Source organism: Cotesia glomerata, linkage group LG2, assembly GCF_020080835.1.
Source record: "Cotesia glomerata isolate CgM1 linkage group LG2, MPM_Cglom_v2.3, whole genome shotgun sequence".
NCBI classification, from domain to species: domain Eukaryota; kingdom Metazoa; phylum Arthropoda; class Insecta; order Hymenoptera; family Braconidae; genus Cotesia; species Cotesia glomerata.
This window is the reverse complement of record NC_058159.1, coordinates 7,582,858-7,604,084: the sequence shown is the minus strand read 5'-3', so window position 1 is coordinate 7,604,084 and position 21,227 is coordinate 7,582,858. Positions and strand designations below refer to the sequence as shown.

At 28.1% G+C, this 21,227-nt stretch overlaps 3 protein-coding genes across 4 annotated transcripts; 1 reads left to right on the top strand and 2 right to left on the bottom strand.

Moving 5' to 3' along the window:
* Positions 1 to 1,181: 1,181 nt before the first annotated feature.
* LOC123258574 (myotubularin-related protein 10-B) lies at positions 1,182 to 5,567 on the top strand. Its single transcript, XM_044718674.1, has 9 exons — positions 1,182 to 1,533; positions 1,611 to 1,805; positions 2,054 to 2,209; positions 2,286 to 2,410; positions 2,490 to 2,645; positions 2,705 to 3,009; positions 3,068 to 3,214; positions 4,655 to 4,998; positions 5,060 to 5,567. Exons 1-9 carry the CDS (start codon positions 1,474 to 1,476, stop codon positions 5,516 to 5,518), a joined length of 1,947 nt encoding a protein of 648 aa, XP_044574609.1. The 5' UTR covers positions 1,182 to 1,473; the 3' UTR covers positions 5,519 to 5,567.
* Positions 5,568 to 6,023: 456 nt separating this feature from the next.
* On the bottom strand, positions 6,024 to 9,873 carry LOC123258575 (aldehyde dehydrogenase, mitochondrial). The gene is made up of 7 exons (XM_044718675.1): positions 9,600 to 9,873; positions 8,497 to 8,742; positions 8,112 to 8,358; positions 7,695 to 8,029; positions 6,587 to 6,889; positions 6,344 to 6,501; positions 6,024 to 6,272 (listed from the first exon to the last, which is right to left on the bottom strand). The coding sequence occupies exons 1-7, from the start codon at positions 9,699 to 9,701 to the stop codon at positions 6,125 to 6,127; spliced, it is 1,539 nt and encodes a 512-aa protein (XP_044574610.1). The 5' UTR covers positions 9,702 to 9,873; the 3' UTR covers positions 6,024 to 6,124.
* Positions 9,874 to 13,392: 3,519 nt separating this feature from the next.
* LOC123258576 (very-long-chain (3R)-3-hydroxyacyl-CoA dehydratase) lies at positions 13,393 to 18,144 on the bottom strand. Of its 2 annotated transcripts, none has more exons than XM_044718676.1 (6): positions 17,923 to 18,144; positions 17,737 to 17,852; positions 17,556 to 17,672; positions 16,749 to 17,061; positions 14,209 to 14,313; positions 13,393 to 14,130 (listed from the first exon to the last, which is right to left on the bottom strand). In XM_044718676.1, the coding sequence occupies exons 2-6, from the start codon at positions 17,818 to 17,820 to the stop codon at positions 13,478 to 13,480; spliced, it is 1,272 nt and encodes a 423-aa protein (XP_044574611.1). In that variant the 5' UTR covers positions 17,821 to 17,852; positions 17,923 to 18,144; the 3' UTR covers positions 13,393 to 13,477. The 2 variants fall into 2 exon arrangements, with proteins under 2 accessions (XP_044574611.1, XP_044574612.1); XM_044718677.1 differs by having other exon boundaries at positions 17,737 to 17,855; positions 17,929 to 18,144.
* Positions 18,145 to 21,227: the final 3,083 nt, after the last annotated feature.

The window sequence follows — 21,227 nt, the reverse complement described above, 5'->3', positions numbered from 1 at the left end:
TGATTTGAATTTGTGCCTTTTCAAGGTTTTGTATCATACTCACCAATAATCAATTTATGACGACAAGTATTAAGGCTGTATTCGAAAATACTCTATCTCTAAATACATGATTAAGAAATGACCTTATATCTTGTGAACTATTGAAATTTTTAAAGATATAAGCTCATCCCGATGATACACTCATCAAGACCTTTCATTTAAGTACTCACATCATTTTTTTGTATATTTATATATATTATATATATGTATGTATGAAAAATATATCAAAATGCATGTGGGTACTCAAATGAAAGCTCTTGATGAGTGTAACATCGGAATGAGCGTATATCTTTAAAAACGTCAATAGTTACGAAAGTACAGTGCAATTTAACAAAAGTCATTATTTAATGAAGCAAAATTTTATTTATTTATAGTTTACAAGTCACATCAGTATGATATCAAAATTAACCGACGTTCAACAATTTTTGATTTTTTTATATTAATTAAATTAGAACAAAAAAAAATATTTTTACAAAATTACACATATAATTCTTAAAACTTCTACATGTGAATTTTTTTCAATTAATTTTTTTTTAATAATTTTTTCAATCAAAAAAAATCCTAAAAATTTTTAGATCTCGGCTAACTTTATTGTCATCACAGCAGTCACATAGTGACTGCAAGATTGCTATTTATTTATTAATTAAATTAATTTATTAGAAATGAGAACTTATTATTAATTATTACCTTTTAACTTTTTTTTTAATTGAACCACCAGCATTGACAGCTTCCAGAAGAATGCGACTGATTAATAAAAAAATAGAAGTAATAGTAAATTTTAACGGCTTTTTAATTCTTGGAAGAAATAGGCGGAGTCATTCTCCCTAAATTTATAAAAGCAATTAAAATTTGATTTTGCAATATAATTTTCACAAAATATGTTCTAAAAATAATTTCTTCAATTTTTAAATCTTTCAATCGATTAATATTTATTTATTAATCGTTCAATAATTAAAATAGTTAATAATAATAATTAATTGTTGCTATGGGAAATGAATCCGCAAATTTATTTCTGCGGGCTTTTTCATTGGTCACGTTCGGATCTCAAATTGGTCTCTGGACACTAGCGCCATCTCTAATTGACAGCTCAAGCTATTTTAAAAAACCTCATATTTATTTGATACGTGTGTGGTATATGTTTATATATATGTCTAATTCACTTGAACAAAAAAAGTAAAAAAAATTTATTTTATTGTTAATTACATAAATCATTGAAGGAGTAACAAGTGCGTACGTGAAATCACTATTTTAATAGAAAGCTTCCAAAAAACATTTACTCAAAATGATTTATAAAAAAATTTAAATACATTTGTAAATGTATCTTGTTGATGTTTACGTACATTAATTATAAATGTATTGTTTACAAATTATTGTTTTTGTAATTGTTTATTCCAAATAGACATTCATGAATTATTTAAACAATTATTGACAATAATGGATAAAAGTAGTAATAACTTTATTAGTTATGTTGGTATGGAAGAGCATGAGATGCAGGTATTTATATTTTATTATTAATTTTTAATTATAGACATTCTAAATTTAGTCATTTAATTATTTGTTTCTTTTCCCAGCAAATAAATTCCAGTAGGAGAAATTCTGTAAATGATAATAATGTAAAACTGCTACCAGGTGAAGTAGTAATAGCAGAAGCTCAGAGTGTGTTGATGTTTTCACCAGTTAGTGATTTAAAACAGGGTATTTCGGGCATACTCGCTGTCACTAATTTTAAATTAACATTTATTACTACTGAAGATTCCAATTCTGAGGTAAATATATTTTTTTATAACACTGAATTTAGCCGATTTTTTTTATTATTTTTTATTTATTAAATTAGAACTAAAAAAAATATTTTTTAAATTGCACTGATAGTTTTTCAAGTTTTTTACAAATGAAATTTTTTTTTTTAATTTTTTCAATAAAAAAAAACTCTAAAAATTTTTAGATAGTGGGTAACTCAATTTTCATACTTTTTCTTCATCAAAATATAATAAATATTAAATTAAAAAATTTTTAGGACATAAATCGTCAGCAAAATCATTTTTATGGATACACAGACTCATGCCTAACAAACATCGACGAGATTTACTTAATAATAGGCGATAAAAAACGTAAATTAATGCCTGGTGGTACAGTACCCTCAAAAGTAAAGGGTATTTTTATTGTTTGTAAAGTAAGTACTCGATCGCTTTATAAATAAATAAATAAATAATTTAATTTGATATTTATATTAAATTTACTGCCGATAGAATTTTAGGACGTGGTCATTTTCATTTAAATTTTCACCAGTCGGTCACGGAAAAAATTTATTAACGACTCTTCTACATCATGCATTTCCTCGTCGGCATCAATTATTATTCGCCTATGATTACAAGTAATTTATTTATTATTTATTTGAATTTATAATTCATTATTTATTCAGTGAATTAATTTTAATTTATTATTGCTTGCAGAGAACCGTATTACAGTAGTGTAGATAAAAAAGTAAAGCTATTTCGTAGCATGAGCGACTGGCAAAATGAATTAAATCGTACATCGTGCAATAATGAGCATACGAAAAAAAACTGGAGGTTGTCGTCTGCTAATTTGCGATACCAATTATCAACCAGGTAAAAAATATTACACAAAAAAATCTGAAAAATTTAACTACTAATAAATATTTAATTAGCCTTCCAGAGTATATTATAGTACCCGCTTCAGTAACAGACAGCCAATTGACTGGCGCAGCTTCGCACTTTCAAGACAATCGTCCTCCAGTATGGTCCTGGTCGAACCACCGCGGCGCCGCTCTGGTTAAAATGTCTGAGTTGATACCCACGATATCAGAACGTACTCAAGAAAATATTATGCTGGAGAATATTCGAAAAAGCCATCCCCAGAAGCTAGCAATGGCCGTACTGGATTTAAATAAAGATGTTAATGTTAAAACTGTTGCCAATGGATTTTCTAAGTTTATTTCTCTTTGTTCACCAGGTATAAGATGATAAAAATTATTATCAAGTATTTAAATTAATAAATTTATTAATTACAGACAACATAAGACAATTTTGGCTACAAGACAATAATTTTTATTCGTTATTAGAGAGTACTAAATGGCTGAAATTTGTCTCTTACTGTTTACAAAAAGCCGTCGAAGCTAGTGACCATTTAAATTCTGGTACTTCTGTTATCCTGCAAGGTAATTCTATAAAACAATTAAGGTAGTTCACTCGGGACATATAGTTTGTGCTATTTCTTTCTTTTTCACTCGCTAGTGCTGCTTTTCTCACGAGTTATCTCTTATTCGTTTTTACTAATGATTATTTTTGTTTAACTAGCCGGTTTATTAACAATTTATTAAAAACTGCATGGTAAAAATTTTCAAAATTTCTTTGGATTATTTTAAGTATATTATTCTAACAGGTATCAGTTTTTTTAAACGATCTTAAAATCCTTTCAATGCAATAACCATTAATATTTGTGATTTTCTCACTCTCCACCCATACTGTCTGTGCTAAAATGTCATTTTTAATTACAATTATCTCATTTCTAGTATGGTCAATGATTTCAAATTTCAACAGCACATGTAATGCGTATTCTATTTACCCATATCGTGTTACTAATGCCAAAAGGGCGCACCTCAACATTTACGCCCTTTTGGCTCTGCGGAGCCAAAAGGGCGTATAAAAAAAAATTTTTTTCCTCCAACCAACCTAAAAATTTTTATAACATTCAGATCTGTAAGAAAAGTGAGTAAAAAAATTTTTTTTTTATACGCCCTTTTGGCTCTAAGACAAAAAAATTTTAAAGCCAAAAGGGCGTATCATTTATTTTTTAATTATAATTAATTATTAGCCTTAAAAAAAAAAAAAAAGTTATAACATCGGTGAAAATAATGAATTTTCAACTCATTTTATTTAAAAAGAATATGAATTTGAATAGAAAAAAAAACCAAAATAACAGTAACATTTTATTTGAAGAAAAATGTATTTGACTTTACGACAAAGTTTTTATTTCTATTCATTTTTGTACGTCAGGCAAAGTTCCAAAAAAATACCACCGATATTACAAAAATCTGTGCTTTGATGATGGTAACAACTGATGAATTTGTTTTAAGATTAAAGTATTTTTTCAAAGTTTAGATTTACAAGCAATATATAATTATTATTTTTTACTTTTAGAAGCAAAAGATAATGATAATGGAGACGACATTGGAGTAGTGCCTAGCTAAATTTATATTTTAGTTTCTTCTTTAATCAAATACATATTCTCTTCAAATAAAATTAGTAGAAGAGTCATTATTTTTACCTGTGTTATAACTTTTCTTTTTTTCAAGGCTAATAATTAATTATGATTAAAAAAAAAAAATGATTCGCCCTTTTGGCTTTAGAATTTTTTTGTCTTAGAGCCAAAAGGGCGTATACAAAAATAGTATTTTTATTCAGTTTTCTTACAGATCTAAATGTTATAAACATTTTTAGGTTAATTAGAGAGAAAAACAATTTTTTTATACGCCCTTTTGGCATTAGTAACGCGATATTGCAAATTTTGAAAACTTCTTAAAATTTTACATTTATGACCGAACTACCTTAAATATGACTTGTTTATTTTGAGAATTATCTAAAAATAATATTTTTAGAAAATGCTGGAAGAGATTTATGCTGCGTAATATCAAGTCTAGTTCAATTAATACTCGACCCGTACTTTAGGACAATAACTGGGTTTCAAACGCTGCTCCAAAAAGAGTGGGTAGCTGCTGGTCATCCTTTTTGTGACCGTCTAGGTCATATTATTAAACCAAACAGTGAAAAGTCCCCGATTTTTTTGATCTACCTCGATTGCGTCTGGCAATTGTGTCAACAGTATCCATCGAAATTTGAATTTACGGAAACTTATCTAACAAGTTTGTGGGACACTGCTCATGTATCAATTTTTGATACATTTATTTTCAACTGTGAAAGAGACCGTACTAATGCAGCAACGGTAATTATTTAATACCACCAATTTATATAGTAAGAAAATAAAATAAAAAATTATTTTTTAGGACATTAACAATCCCTTGGTTTTAAGAAGCGTCTGGGACTGGAGAGAACAGTTTACTGACCAGGATATTTTATTATTCTACAGCCCATTTTTCAATTCAGCCGACGAGAAAAAATATCTCAAGCCCCAGTTTAGTGTTTCTTGCCTCGAGCTTTGGACCCAGTGCTATTTTCGCTGGATTCCTCCGTTAGAAATTCGAAATGGAGGTAAAAATCACTCGGAGCTGTACGCCCGTTTGCTACAAAACAGCATAAGTCAGTTAAAAGTAAACATAAACGGAAATTGCGGCTCGCCTGTTGACAAAATAAATACTTTTTTAGTGCAAATGAACATCAACAGTTTTTATCCGTTCGGCAACAAACACTCGGGCAACACTGTTAGTACTCCGATAATGAATAATTCAATGCTCATGACCGAGAGTTTTATTGACGCACAGTCATTGCTTACTGCACCAGACTGATATTTGTTATTCTAATAGACCAAGTCTATTTATTTTTTTTACCTTTAAATTTGTGTGTACGTTTTTGTTCATTTTTTAGAGGCTCTCAGATTTTTTTAGTATATTTTTATTTGATAATTGACGTTTTGTTGAGTGACATTGGTGTAGTGATTTTTTTTAATTGATCTAAAACCGTATGCAGGGTAAGCTGATTAAATTAAAAGCAGCTATTTGTGCGTCAAAGACGTTTTTTTTTATTTCAGTACTAATTTTAAAATGAAATTTTAATGATTTTTATAGAATTATTTATATTATTTAGTGTATATCAAAAATACATAGCAATATTTAATTATTAAAAAATATAAATATATATTGATTTATTTATTTATATTTGTTTAGTGAATAAATTTATTTGTATTAAAATTTGATTTTTATTGTCTTTTCAGAGCTATATTACATTTATTAATAATAAACATTAGAAAAAAAATATATATATTTATCGGTTAATACTTGAAAAAATTTTTTGTACTTGGTTTTGATTAACGATAACAAATTCAACGAGTATTTAAAATCAAAAACTTATTAAAGAACAAAAAAAAATGAAAAAATAATGAAAAGGAAGAATGTCTAACTGTTCTTCGTATTAACTTTCATAATTACACTTTTAACTTCTGTGTAAGCGTCGAGACCATACTCTCCGAGCTCACGACCATGCCCACTCATTTTGTAGCCACCAAACGGTACTTGGTTTGCCAAAACGTTGTAAGTATTTACCCTATAAAATAATTTTTAATTATTAAAAGATAAATTTTATTTAGAAAAATATTTTGATTAAAATAAATTTACCAGACGGTTCCAGCTCTCAGTCCTTGGATAACATGATTAGCTTTATCGATATCTTTCGTGAAAATAGCAGCAGCTAGTCCGTAATCTGTTTTATTAGCACGTTCTATTACTTCATCTAGATCACTGAATTTTAATATTTGCTGAACTGGTCCAAATATCTGTTGAATTAATTTGTTTTACAATTAAGTTAATTAATCATTTTTTTTTTTTTTTTATTATTAACATTTAAAATAAAATATCTACTTCTTCACGAGCAATAGTCATTTCATCCTGGACATCAGCGAATACAGTAGGAGAAATAAAGTACCCTGCACTTCCAACTCTGTCTCCTCCAGTAACTAATTTAGCGCCTTGTTCTTTTCCACTTTTCACCATCTCAAGAATTTTATTCATCTGCTCTTCGTCAATCTGAGGACCATGCTCAACATTGGGATCGAAGGGATTTCCTACAGTCCTTTTCTGAGCGCGGATACTACTTTTCTCAACAAACTCATCATAAATATCGTCCTCGACGAAGGTTCGAGATCCAGCGCAACAACATTGTCCCTGAAAGATGTTAATTGAACAGATAAATGAATATTAATTTAGCAGATATTTGGCAGTTTTTAGAATTTTTGTAACTAATAAATTACAGTAAAAAAAAAAAAGGAAAAAAAAATTGACATGCAGAAATTAAAAAAAATAAAAAATTCAATTTTTTTTAAATTATTTTCTGGAACAAATTTATTTGTTAAATAAAAAAAAGACCATTCGGCAGCCGAAATGGAAGTAGATTTCTCGATTAAAAAAACGTATTTTTAACTTCCCAATAAGAAAATTGAATTTTCATCAGATCTTCACGTTTTGAGGTCCTAGAAAGCAATTTCGACCATTTTCCTGAGGATGTAACTATGTCCGTATGTATATACGAAGAGCTCAAAAAATGAATAGATTTTCTTAATAGAGCGTTACGCTCGAAAATAAACGGGAAGTTCCAGGAATGGCCTGAAGGGTCAACCGTTTTCTAGATTTTTTTTTTAAATAATATTAATAAAAATATACAGCTTCTGTGACGATAAAACAATGACATCAAAACGAATGCAAAAGTAAAATTTTATTAAATCTGTCTGAGAAAGTAGGTAATTTTTGGCCTAGACTGATGGTGAGACATAAAAATTGAAGTTCATTTAAATAAGCTTTCAGATACAATTTACAAAAATTTTACAAATTATCGCATTCATTAGTTATTTTGCAAAGAAACAGTAAAATTTCCAATTTTCGAAGGATTTTGAAGAATTTAAATTTCTGTCATTCCTAAACTATTTGATTTGGAAAATTAATAAGTATACAAATTAAAGCTTATTAGACCTACCATGTTGAAGAAAAGACCAAAGTGAGCAGTTTCAACGGCATGAGTCATGTCAGCATCTTTGAAAATAATATTCGGGGACTTGCCGCCCAACTCCAAGGTAGTTCGCTTCAAATTACTCATCGCAGCACCTTGCTTCACCAGCTTACCGACTTCTGTTGATCCAGTAAACGCTACTTTGTCTACATCATCGTGAAGCACTAGCGCTTCGCCGGCTTTACCGAATCCGGGGACAACATTGACTACTCCCGGTGGAAATCCAGCTTCTTTCACCAACGAAGCCAGGTACAGAGCCGTCAGAGGTGTCTGTTCAGCGGGTTTTAAAACTACAGTGTTTCCTGAAGATCAATTTTCATTTATTTTATAAAAATAATAGTTAATTATTACTGAATAAAAATATCTAAAAAATTTTAGACGTACCTGTCGCTAATGCTGGTCCCAATTTCCACGCCATCATCAGCAACGGAAAATTCCAGGGTATAATTTGACCGCAAACTCCAACAGGTTCATGTCGGGTGTAAGCGAAGAATTTACCGTCCATCGGAATTACCTTGCCATGGTTTTTGTCAGCCCACCCGGCGTAGTATCTCAGAACACTAGCACTCTGGGGCACGTCGAACCCGTACGATGCTGTGAAAGGCTTACCGTTGTCCAAAGTTTCCAAGGACTGAGTAAAAATTAATTCATTTATCAATTAATGACTGTGCGACAAGGCTTGCGTCATTGATAATTGATTACGTAAATAAATAAATAAATAAAGATTGTGCAATAAATATTGACAGATTGCGCAATAACGCGTACATACCGCGAGATATATATGATCCCGTTCTATTAAATCAGCTAGCTTATGAAGAAGGACACCGCGTTGTGAAGCGTCCATCGTTCTCCATCTTGACCCAAGTTTAAATGCTTTGCGAGCTGCTTTTACTGCCAAGTTAATATCTTTGGTATCGCCTTCTTGTACCTCGGTGATTACTTCGCCGGTTGTCGGGTTCACGGTCGTAAATGTTTTTCCTGATTCGGATTTTCGCCATTCATTGTCGATGAATAACTGAAATATAAATAGTAATGTAATGTAATGTAATGCTTTATTAATTGATCGTAAGACTATGTCCCCTGACGACCATAAGGTTACAAAAATAATAATAGTACAGGTGCACTCGAAAGTGCTAACAATAATAACAAAGTAGTAATATAAGAATAATTTAATATAGTAGTATAATAGTCTTAGGTCTCTTAGTTTTCAATTGCATAGTTAATATAGTAATATTTCCATTGAAGTTTTTATTTGAACTTGAAATTAAAATTAAAGATTAAATTGCCCTTCGCTTTTACTTTAATAGAAAAAGATTTACATTTTCACACTTTACTCGTTTAATATTAAATATTAAATATTAAATATTAAATTGCACTTTGCTTTTAATTGTAATAATTGTCATTAAAATTAATTTAGCAGATATTTAATAATTTTTAGAATTTTTTTATGACATTAAAATTAGCAGTCATTTGACAATTTTTTAATTTTATATAACAAAAAAATTTGTTTCAAAAAATTATTATTAAAAAATTGCATTTATAATTTTTTTAAATTTCTACATGTCAATTTTTTTTTTCTAATTTTTTTTTAGACATAATTAATTTATTATAAAATTCTTGAAATTATTAAATATATGCTATATTATTTTTCATAATTTTTTTAATAAATAAATTATGGCAAAAAAAATGAAAAAAAAAAAACATTGACAAAAATTATAAATGCAATTTTCTAAGATAATTTTTCAGAAAAAATTTATTTGTTAAATAAAATTAAAAAATTATCGAGTGACTGCTAACTTTATTGTCATTTATTGTCACTCTTAGAGTGTAAAAAATTGTATTTATTAGATAAGATAAGGAAAATTTATTTACCCCAGCGTACATTATCGAAGGATTTGTTTCTGGTGCCGGTAGTGCTGACGAGAAAGCCCTTGAGGGCTGGATTCTTTTGATAATACGCAGCATTGTTGACATGATTAGAATGATATGTAAGATGAAGAGTAGTACTTGCTTTGCTAGAGGTGATAATAATTAACTTGAACCGGTAATTGACATGAGCGGCAAGATAGTGACTGAAGTAAGCGAATATCAGTCACGATGTTATAAAAAAATAAATATTTTCATCAATCGGGAGTGTGGCAAATTACCACCCGTGCATATTCCCACTCACAAAAATTACTTATGTTGGCAGCATTGGTTACTAAACTATACCTTAAATAAATAATAGTTTAAAAAAACTAAAAACACGCTTTTTATAGAAAACCAAACTAAAAAATAGAAAATAAATTTAAATTAAGAATAGTGTTAAAAATTTCAATAAATATAAATTAATAATAGTGTAAATAAAAAAAATGTATTTTATTTTAAAAAGCGTGAGGGTGCATGGTGTCAATAGTTATAAATATTTTATTGACAGATATGAGTAGAGTGATTATCATTTTGATAATATCTTAAAAAGCACCCCACGCTTTTTAAAATAAAATACATTTTTTTTATTTACACTATTATTAATTTATATTTATTGAAATTTTTAACACTATTCTTAATTTAAATTTATTTTCTATTTTTTAGTTTGGTTTTCTATAAAAAGCGTGTTTTTAGTTTTTTTAAACTATTATTTATTTTTTACTTTTTAGTTTGGTTTATTTATAAAAGCGTGATTTTTTAGTTTTTTTAAACTATTATTTGTTGATTATCAAAAATATTCAGGCGCGCAAATTACCCACGGAGAGTTACATACTGACATACTGACATACAAGTGAAGCTAATAAAAAAAATAATTATTTATAAATATTATAAATACGGGGAATCAGAGTTCGATTTCGGAGAGCGAGCCTGAGAAACGGCTACCAGAACCAAGGAAGGCCGCAGGCGCGCAGATTACCCACGGAGAGTTACTGACATACTGACAAACTGACATACAAACTGACATACAAGTGAAGCTAATATAAAGCGTGTAAAATAGAAATTACTGACTAAGAACGTTGAATTTTAAATCCGTACAAAAACAGTTTGACTGTACAAAAATCGCGCCAAGTCCACGTTCATAAGACTATTAAGAAAAAAAATTTTTATTTCTTTACAAAAAGATATAAAATAAAAAATTAAAAAATCCAAGTAACCGATACGGTTGTATATGATTTTCGGAAATTAAAAAAAATTTTGTTGTAAATTTAAAAATTAAAGGAAACAATTTTGGAACGTATTTATAGTGTGCGTGGTTACGAAATATTTCACTTTTTATGAAATTCCTAAAATCTATCTCCTAGGACTTTTAAAAAAAATTGAAGTACACAATGACGCACACCAAGTACGTTTCAAAATTGTTTCTTTTAGTTTTTAAATTTACAACAAAATTTTTTTTAATTTCCAAAAATCATATACAACCATATCGGTTACTTGGATTTTTTAATTTTTTATTTTATATCTTTTTGTAAAGAAATAAAATTTTTTTTTCTTAATAGTCTTATGAACGTGGACTTGGCGCGATTTTTTTACAGTGAAACTGTTTTTGTACGGATTTCAGTATTTTTTGTAATTATAATAAAAATTGACAATTTTAATTTAATACATTTCTGGTGGCAAACTATCCTCTTTAAGCTATAGTTCATGTAAAAGTTATTCTTGCGCTGCCTGGCGTGTGTAATTGCAAGCTGTCAAATATCTTTTTTTCACTGTAGTTTTCCATCTATTATAAGATTAGCATGCATCCTTATATTATTTAGTCTCTGGCCGTCCGCTTTTTACATAAGAAAAAAGTTAAAATCTAAAAATCTGGGTCGCTATAGTTTGTGCTGATTATTTTTAATAATTTTAAATAGAAATTATAAAGATAGTTGATAATAATCAATTAATACTCGTAATAAAAAGCATGAACTACTATTATAAAATATCATATAAAAAAAAAATCAAAATAAATTTGAAAAAAAATTTGTAACCTCAAAAAACCGTTCTGCTTACGGCATATACACACTCGGTAGTCTGGCTTGAGAACGGAACTTGGCGCCAGACTCTATCGAGTCTGTTGATTTATAAATAAAAAAAATGTATTTATTCTTCATATCACTTAATATTGAAGTTCAAGAATGTTACTTATTTTAAAGAATATCTAGTGGGAATTTGCATTGTGCAAATGTCCAGCACCACATATTTGAAAAATATCAAGTGGGAATTTGCATCGCACAAATTCACGCTATTTATTTTTAAAAATATCAAGTGGGAATTTGCATTGTGCAAATTCCCACTAGATATTCTTTTATAAATCATCAAACATTGATACTAAAAGCGTAAATAATTTTTTAACATTTTTAAGTTTTAAAAAATGATATACTTTGATATTTCAAAGTGAGACTTGAATCTGCTTGAATTATTTCTTTTTTCTATCAACTATGAAAAGTTCCGTTGTAATAAAATTAGTTAAAATACAAACTTTCAAGATGACATAAATTTTAATTGAATGCCCGCGATAACAATCATTGGCATGTCTGAAATTTATATTAACACAAATTAAAGAAATCTAATATATCTGTTTGAGTAAATATTTATTATTTCCGATGAAAATATATAAATAGAGATCACAAGTGGGAATTCACACACAGAAAATTCCCTCTAGCAATTTTCTTTAATAAGTAAAATAAGTAACATTCTTGAACTTCAATATTAAATGATATGAAGAATAAATACATTTTTTTTATTTATAAATTTAAAATTCAACGTTCTTACTCAGTCAGCAATTTCTATTTCTAAGGTATAGTTTAGTAACCAATGCTGCCAACATAATTTTTATGAGTGGGAATTTGCAACACTCCCCATCAATCATAGTGATAGGAAAACAGGAAAACAGCAGCGTCATCTGCAACTTTTTCACCAGTTTTCTGTGCGCATGCGATGTAAATACCCGCGTAAAAAATTTAATATAAACTAGAAATTTAAATTGCGCGCTGTGAGAATTTCGATACTAAACTAATTTTACTTTAGTCCCCAAGCGGCACAAACATTTTTTTGGTAATGTTTCGTTTAATTTAAGTTCGTTTAAGTTGAAAATTATAAATTTCTGACTTCTTGTTAAATAAAATCTCCCAAAAAGTCAACATTTTTTTTTTGTGACGCTTGGGTCATTTTAATTTTATATTCTAGAATACTGAGTATTTTCTATTATAATCTTGAATTATAAAACAAAAAAATAAATGATACTGAAATTAAAATGGCATTAAAATTAGCAGTTACTTTATAATTACTTATAAAAAATTGCATTTTTAATTTTTTAAAATTTTTACATGTCAATTTTTTTCTCTACTTTTTTTTGCCATCATTTATTTGTTAAAAAAAGTATTAAACATCTGTTAAATTAATTTTCATGAAATTGAAAGACAGTTGATGATTTTTAGAATGTTTTTAAAAAATAAATTGTGGCAAAAAAAAATTATTTCAGAAATTCCATCTTTAGAAGCTCTAAAAAATTATAAATTCAATTTTTTAAAAATAATTTTCTTGATTTATTTTATTTTTTAAGAATCTCTTTTAAGAATCTTGAAAAAATTTTCAAGTGTCTGTTGGTTTCAGTGTCATTAAAATAATTACTTTATGTAAATTTACATTGATCTTTAGATTATTTTAACAAAATATAAAGTAGTAATAATAAATTTTTTTTGTGATTAAAAACCTGAGAAATAGCAAATTTTATTAACCATCATAATTAAAATTCAATACTTATGTATTTAACAAGAATTCTTTGGATGTAAATTAAAAAATCAATTAATACTCATTTTGAAATAATAAAACAAAGTAAAACCGACAACTAAACAGAAATTGAGTGCGTAGAACACAGAGTTGTACTTTTGCGCGACAACTTTTCGCTCCTTGGTCTTGCCTAGTTTCTGATACCTCGCTCTGTTCATGTGAGACATCATCATGTAGAGAGCGGGAATGAAGAACATCAGTAAGTAAATCCTCATGAAGGTCGGCAGGTAGAATGAAAAATTCCAGGAGTTGGGTAATTCGATGCTGTACTTCTTTGTTTCTTCAAAGTAGGGAATATTGCGGAGCATAACAATGCCCTCGCAGAGAAATCCGATGGGGTAGAGCGGGATCCACACCGTGTACCTCAGCCAAGTTAGCAGAGGGATATTCACTCTGAACAATTGCGCTATGTAATAAGGATATCGGAAAACTTCGACAAGACTCCAGACGAAAAACAGATAAAACACAACGGGCTTTGTTTGCATCCGTTCTTCCGATTCAATCATAACAAACAGGATAAACGCACGCCCACCGACTTGGATGAACGCTATCAAGGCGCTTCCTTTGGTGTATCCGAATATTGGATGCATTACTTCCAGGAATTGCATCAGCTGCGCGAATTTCAGTAATCTTCCGACGCTCTTGTACGTTTGTTCCATTGATTCTGTTGGAAAACCATTTTAATTATTATTTATTCATCCAGTGAGAAGTTTAATAATTTTTAAGTAGTCATATCAATTACCTGGACCATCTCTCGAGTATTTTATTCCCATGATGATCAGAATATAGAGGAATCCAATGAATTGAAATAAATTGTAGAACGCTAGATATACTTTTTTATAATCCTCTGTAAATAATTTAAAATTTTATCAACTATCTCAAAAATAATATATTAAACCAGCAATCTGCAGTCACTATGTGACTGCCGAGATTTACGAATTATGAATAAGAAAACTTTGTCTGAATGATTTTTTTATATTTATAATCACATTAATAGTTTGGGTACTTTTTAAATAAATTTTAAAGATAATAGTCCTATCACAGGATCAATTACAAATAATTTAATGGACAAATGTGACCGAACAAATTTATAGAACTAAAATACTATTAAAAACTCCTCCAAAAAGTTGACATAAAAATTGACTCTGCAGAGCCAAAAGGGCGTATAAAAAAATTTTTTTCCTCCAACCCATCTAAAAATGTTTATAACATTCAGATCTATAAGAAAAGTAAATAAAAAAATTTTTTTTGTATACGCCCTTTTGGCTCTAAGACAAAAAAATTTTAAACCCAAATAGGCGTATCATTTTTCTTTAATTATAGTTAATTATTAGCCTTAAAAAAAAAGTTATTACGCCAGTAAAAATAATGATTTTTCAACTCATTTTATTTAAAAAGATTTTAGGGAACCATTCAAAACAGTAATTTTGAATAAATCATTTAAAAAAGACGTCGATCTTCATAATCTTTATGAGTCTGAACTTCCAATACCCCGTTCAAAATACAATGACTTGATTCATTTTTGTACGTCAGGCACATTTCCAAAAAAATACCATCGATATTGCAAAAATCTGTGCTTTGATGATGGTAACAACTGATGAATTTGTTTTAAGATTAAAGTATTTTTTCAAAGTTTAGATTTACAAGCAATATATATTTATTATTTTGAACTTTCAGAAGCAAAAGATAATGATAATGGAGACGACATTGAAGTAGTGCCTAGCTAAATTTATATTTTAGTTTCTTCTTTAATCAAATACATATTCTCTTCAAAGAAAATTAGTAGAAAAGTCATCATTTTTACCAGTGTTATAACTTTTCTTTTTTTTTTTAAGGCTAATAATTAATTATAATTATGATTAAAAAAAAAATGATACGCTCTTTTGGCTTTAGAATTTTTTTGTCTTAGAGCCAAAAGGGCGTATAGAATACAAATTTTTTTATTCACTTTTCTTATAGATCTAAATTTTATAAATATTTTAAGGTTAGTTAGAGTGAAAAAATAGTATATTACACTACAAGGACAGAAAGTTTAAGATTCCTGCACTGTGCGCCATGATGCCCGAGGCGAAGCCGAGGGCATCATGGCGCGCAGTTCAAGGCTCTCAAACTTTCTGCCCGTGTGGTGTATACTATTTTTCTTTATTTTCGGCCGAAAGTACGCTGACTTACAAATCAATTAACGTTACAGTTAAATGTTCTTAGTATGTTGTCGATGCCCGCCCGATATTTGCGGCACGAGCGAAGCGAGTGCGGCTGGTCGGGGGCGGGCATCGACTTCATCTAAATAGACAAAAATAATAGTAACTTTTTAAAATTAAATTAATTCAATTGAATAGTCTTATTTTTATTAATTTTTGATTACTCAAATACATTCAAAATCATTAATTTTATCAGAATTTTAATTATTTCGAGTAATTTGTCAACTATTTTTAATTAATTATTGCATATTTTCTTTTTCATCACAACTATTACCAGTACATGAACTATAAGAATTATAAAAATTATTAATAATGAATGAAAAAAAATGATTCAATATTATTTGATCTTCCCATTTGACATGTTCGTCAATAAAAATATTAATGAAAATTTATTATTAAGATATTTAATTTTTTGGAGCAAAAGAAAAATTTTCTCAAGACAAGAAAATTTACTTCTGTCAAGAACTTAATTTTTTGGAACAAGAGAGAAATTTTCTCAAAACAAGAAAATTTTCTTGATTTAAATAAATTGTCTTGGATCAAGACACGTATTTCTTGAAGCAAGGGAATTAATTTTGTTGGAATAAGTGAAATTTCTTGTGTCAAGAAAATAATTAGGAAGAAAAATTTTTTTATACGCCCTTTTGGAATTAGTAACGCGATATGCTCGTCACAAAATTTTCCTTTCTCTCTCAATTATTTAAATCATAAATAACTATCGCTAAAAAATATCAAACCTAATTTACGATGAAGATACACTCGTTACTAAATTTTTCTTAGTCTCTTAATTATATAAATCAATTTTTGACGTACAACCACATTGAAGTGTACAAAACAAAATAAATAAATTAACAAATTTTGTTTATCGCTAAATTCGAATCTATTTGTAACTATTTCGAAAACTTATCATAATAAATAAACTATTTTAGAAAAGCATATGAAACATTGAAAAGGCACAACTTCAGATCAAGACCTTTCCAACGATACCAAATTTAACCATAAAAATCCATTTTATCATATAAATATACTGGCCACAAAATTTCGCTTATTCTCTTAATAATATAGATTATTTTTTTTTTACCCTTTCGGTATCCCAGCTCTTCCTTGTGGAGTTTATCATACATGTCAGGATAGTCTTCATGGATATCTCGTTTTTCAAACTCTTCCCTGTGGATTTTATCATTCAACCCCGCGTACTGCTCGCTCAGTTTTTTGAACACTGGCTTAGGTACTTTTTTATCCTTGCTACACAAGTTTTTCTTGGTCAGTTTGTCTGAATCCGGAATCACCCAGGAAGGATCCGAGTCTTCGCAGGTCAAGCGTGGCCATTTTTCATCAGACTGCTTTTTTAAAATTAACTGTAGCTGATGGTCTATCAGATCATACACATTTTCCTATAATTATTCACCAAGTTAATAAAAGAAAAAAAAAATAATAATAAAAAAAAATGAAAATTAATTTAGCACATATTTAATAATTTTAAGAATTTCATAACAAATAAATTACGGCGAAAAAAAATTAGAGAAAAAAAAATTGACATGTAGAAATAAAAAAAAAAAATGCACAGTACTAAAGTTAGCCAACGTTTTTAATTTTTGTTCTTTTTTTTTTTTTAATTATTAAATTCGAACTAAAAAATATTTTTTTTTAAATTGCACGTACCTATAGTTTTTTAAGTTTTTTACAATTGAAATTTTTTTTTTTAATTTTTTGTAATAATTTTTTCAATAAAAAAAAATTCTAAAAATTTTTAATTTTGGCTGACTTAATTTTCATAAATGCAATTTTTTAAAAATAATTTTTTGGAACAAATTTTTTTGTTAAACAAAATTAAAAATAATCCAGTGACTACTAACTTTAATATCATTAAATAAAAATAAACACTTACTGTACGGTCAGTTGGTTTGTAAAAATTAAGAGTAAAGTTATAATTGACAGGAGTGTCATCGCCAGGTTTGAAAGCTGAAAAATGCATGCAGTCATCTTCGAAATGAATCTCTGATCCCTGTTTAAAATTATTTATCATTAATTATGTAATTAAATCTAATTGATTTTAAGTAAATCAATACCTGAGGATCATTGATGTCTATTCTTAAATAAATGTCACCATTTGTTTGATTCCAGTAGACTGTAGGACTTTGTGCTTTGGACATTATTAAAATGTAAATTGTACAGATGTTATCAGCTGGAATAAATAAATAATTATTTAATAACATATACAATAGACTTTTTTGTGTACAATTATTTATAATTACCGGTGTTGTTTAACCAGACATATGTATCAAGTTTATTTTTTTAAGTGACCAGAAATAAAATTTATAATTATTTACAACAATGATAAAATTGGACAGATGACAATATTATTGTTTTAGAAGAAACTTTTTTGAATAGATGAACCCATTCTTTCTTTAGCGAGAATACAATGTTTATTTTTGTCTACTTATCGACGTAGCAACTGACTGCAAGGATAAATCAATACTGTTCATTTATTTCTCGAAGTTTCCGCGTGACACTAGCAGCGCTCGAGTAGTGGTTGGTGTATAAAAAATTTAAAAAGGTATATGTATATATATAATAGGTTCAATGATCTAAATCAACCCCTGGTGAAATAAAATACTATGAATAATTTTGCGATAGATTTATTCATACGGATATATTTATATCTAATAAATGTCATTTTTATTACAATTGCGTTTTTGGGGATTGTAATATTTTTATTTTGTAAAATAGACTGCCAGAAGTTTATGAAAATAAAGTTTTCCAATATCTAAAAATATTTAGAATTTTTTTTTATTAAAAAAATTATTACAAAAAGATAAGAAAAAAAAAATTTCATTTGTTAAAAATTTGAAGAACTGTAAGTGCAATTAAAAAAAAATTAGGAAAACGGTTGACCCTGAAGGCCATCCCTACAACTTCCCGCTAATTCCATACTTAGGCGCTTAAAATTGCACCAATGACGTTTTTGAGTTCTTCGAGCTCAAAAATACAATTTATGGGTTATTTTGAGCTCTCCAAGCTCAAAGAGATTGCTTTCCTATGCTTTAAAGCTCTTCGAGCTCAAAAGTCTGATAGAGATTTGATGACACTATTTTTTGAATTTTTAAACCGCAATAACTTTTGAATGAATAAACCGATTTTTACGTGGTTAGAAGCATTCGACGCAGTTTTTTAAGCCTCACAAAGAATCTTAAATTTTGAATTGACCGCGCTAGGAATTTTGGAGTTATTCCGAAAAAACACTTTTTTCGGTTTTCTTTCGTTCACGATATCTCTCGAATGAATCAACCGATTTTTACCGGACTGGTGGCGATCGACGTGGTTTTTTGAGGTTAAGAGCTGATTAGTTTTTGGAATTGAACCTTTGAGCCGTTTAAAAGTTATTCCAAAAAAACCACATTTGAAAAAAATTTTTTTTTCAGTTTTTTTACGATTTCTCAAAATCTATTGATCTGAATCGGTCCAAATAGTTTTCAAAATCTAAGTTTGGTCAAGCCCTTTCGAATGGCACCAACCGCGATGAAATCGGTCAAGCCGTTCAAAAGTTACAAGCGGTTCACATACTTTCACACACACACACACACACACACACACACACACACACACACACACACACACACCGTGACAACCTCGCGGAGATAGTCAGGGAAGCTTCCTGTGACCTTCAAATGTCGAGATCTGATGAAAACTCGATTTTTGCAAAACGGGGTGAAAACAATAACTTCCCGATTTTTGAAAATCTTCAATTTTCTTAGCGGGAAGTTAAAAATTTCATTTGTTAAAAATTTGAAGAACTGTAAGTGCAATTTAAAAAAAATATTTTTTAGTTCTAATTTAATAAATTGAGCAAAACCAAAAATGTCAGTTAACTTTATTATTATCAGAAGTTTGAGATAATTAACAACTGAAAAAAGATTAATGTTATGAATTATTCAACAAGTTTTCTATTTTAGAATCAACATCGTTATGATTGATATAAAATTACTGACAAGAATAAAAAAAAAAAACGGGAAAATAATAGCAGAGGACGAGAAAGTACGGTGTAATGATTCTAGAATATTCGAATAATAATTTCTGGAGTTATTTAAAGTTGGACTGTGACATGTGACAATTTATAGATTTTTATAATCATTTAATTATTATAAAAAAATTCATGATACTAAAAATAAACAGATAGATAATTTGTAGGAATTTTTAAAAAATAAATTTGTAAAAAATTTATGAAAATAAAGTTAGCCGGCATCGAAAAATTTTTATAATTATTTTTTATTGAAGAAATTATAACAAAAAATTGAAAAAAAAATTTCATTTGTAAAAAACTTGAAAAATTATAAGTGAAATTAAAAAAAAATCATTTTTTAGTTCTAATTTAATAATTTATTTTAATTAGTTCAAGTTGTACAGTTTTTAAACTATTCTACATTCCCATCCCAAAAGGCCCTTCATGTTACTCTGTTATATATAAATTGTTCAAATTTAATAAATAAAAAGAAAACTAAATAATTGAAAACGTCGGCTAAATTTAGTATTATAAAAATTAAAAAAAATTATGAATGTAATTTTTAAAATAAAACTAATAAATTTCATAAAAAATTTATGAAACTAAAATTAGCCGACAGCGAAAAATTTTTATTTTTTTTTTATTAATTGAATAGCAATAAAAAAAATATTTTAAAAAAATTACACGTATAATTTTTCAAATTTTTGACATGTGCAATTTTTTCTTTTAATTTTTTTGTTATTATTTAATTAATAAAAAAAATTTCTAAAAATTGTCAGCTGTCTGCTAATGTTATTTTCATAAAAATTTTCAGAAATTAAAATTTTTAAGTACAAATAGCAGAAGATATTTAAAAAAATATCTAAAATTAATTTTAATAAGTACAATTTAATGAAAAATCAGAAAATAAATTAAAATATTGATTTGCTCAGAAGCCTGCATATGAAGACTATTCAAAATCGGTGATTAATTGGTGATTGACGTGGGTATTGAAATGGATATTACTTGGAGCCGTTTAATTAAAACCGATAGAGAATTATTTTTTATTTTTATTACAGAGTCCAGGAAATTAAACGAATAAATTATTGATTTGTCTGGAAGAGCATAGGCGATGAAATTAGTGATTGTGATTATCAACGGCCATAAAAAAATGATCAATATAAAATATAAAATGATTTACACACAACAACAATCTTCTAAAAGAGGATTCTTTTGAGAATTTACTGACCGAAATAACTAAAAATATCTTTGGACATGATTATGAAAACATGGTATTTTCCTAGGACCTTAATACCCAAACATCTGTTGGAAAACTGGCTCTGAAAATGTAAAATCGGTGGAATCAATAGGTTGTTTTTTTTAGATTTTCACAGAGAGGAAAATAATGCAAAATAGACGTAACGTTACAGTATTTGTCACAGTGAATAAAACTATAGCAAAATCGATGGAAGTTGGCGGGTGAAGAAAAGAGCTGTTTGGTCACCGGGAGTAACCGGAAACGGCTGGTAAAGCAGTCGTATGGGTAGCTATACTAGGTAAAAAGCCTTTGAGACTGCTGAC

Bases quoted from the DNA above. Each gene is read 5' to 3' on its own strand.
- LOC123258574 (XM_044718674.1), top strand. From the start codon at position 1,474: ATGGATAAAAGTAGTAATAACTTTATTAGTTATGTTGGTATGGAAGAG. The intron at 2,411-2,489 runs GTAATTTATTTA...TATTGCTTGCAG, and splicing joins TTATTCGCCTATGATTACAA to AGAACCGTATTACAGTAGTG. The intron at 3,010-3,067 runs GTATAAGATGAT...TATTAATTACAG, and splicing joins TATTTCTCTTTGTTCACCAG to ACAACATAAGACAATTTTGG.
- LOC123258575 (XM_044718675.1), bottom strand. From the start codon at position 9,701: ATGTCAACAATGCTGCGTATTATCAAAAGAATCCAGCCCTCAAGGGCT. The intron at 8,743-9,599 runs GTAAATAAATTT...TTTATATTTCAG, and splicing joins CTTCGATAATGTACGCTGGG to TTATTCATCGACAATGAATG. The intron at 6,502-6,586 runs GTAGATATTTTA...TTAATTCAACAG, and splicing joins TGACTATTGCTCGTGAAGAA to ATATTTGGACCAGTTCAGCA.
- LOC123258576 (XM_044718676.1), bottom strand. From the start codon at position 17,820: ATGTCCAAAGCACAAAGTCCTACAGTCTACTGGAATCAAACAAATGGT. The intron at 17,673-17,736 runs GTATTGATTTAC...AATTTTAAACAG, and splicing joins TAGACATCAATGATCCTCAG to GGATCAGAGATTCATTTCGA. The intron at 17,062-17,555 runs GTAAGTGTTTAT...GAATAATTATAG, and splicing joins ACAAACCAACTGACCGTACA to GAAAATGTGTATGATCTGAT.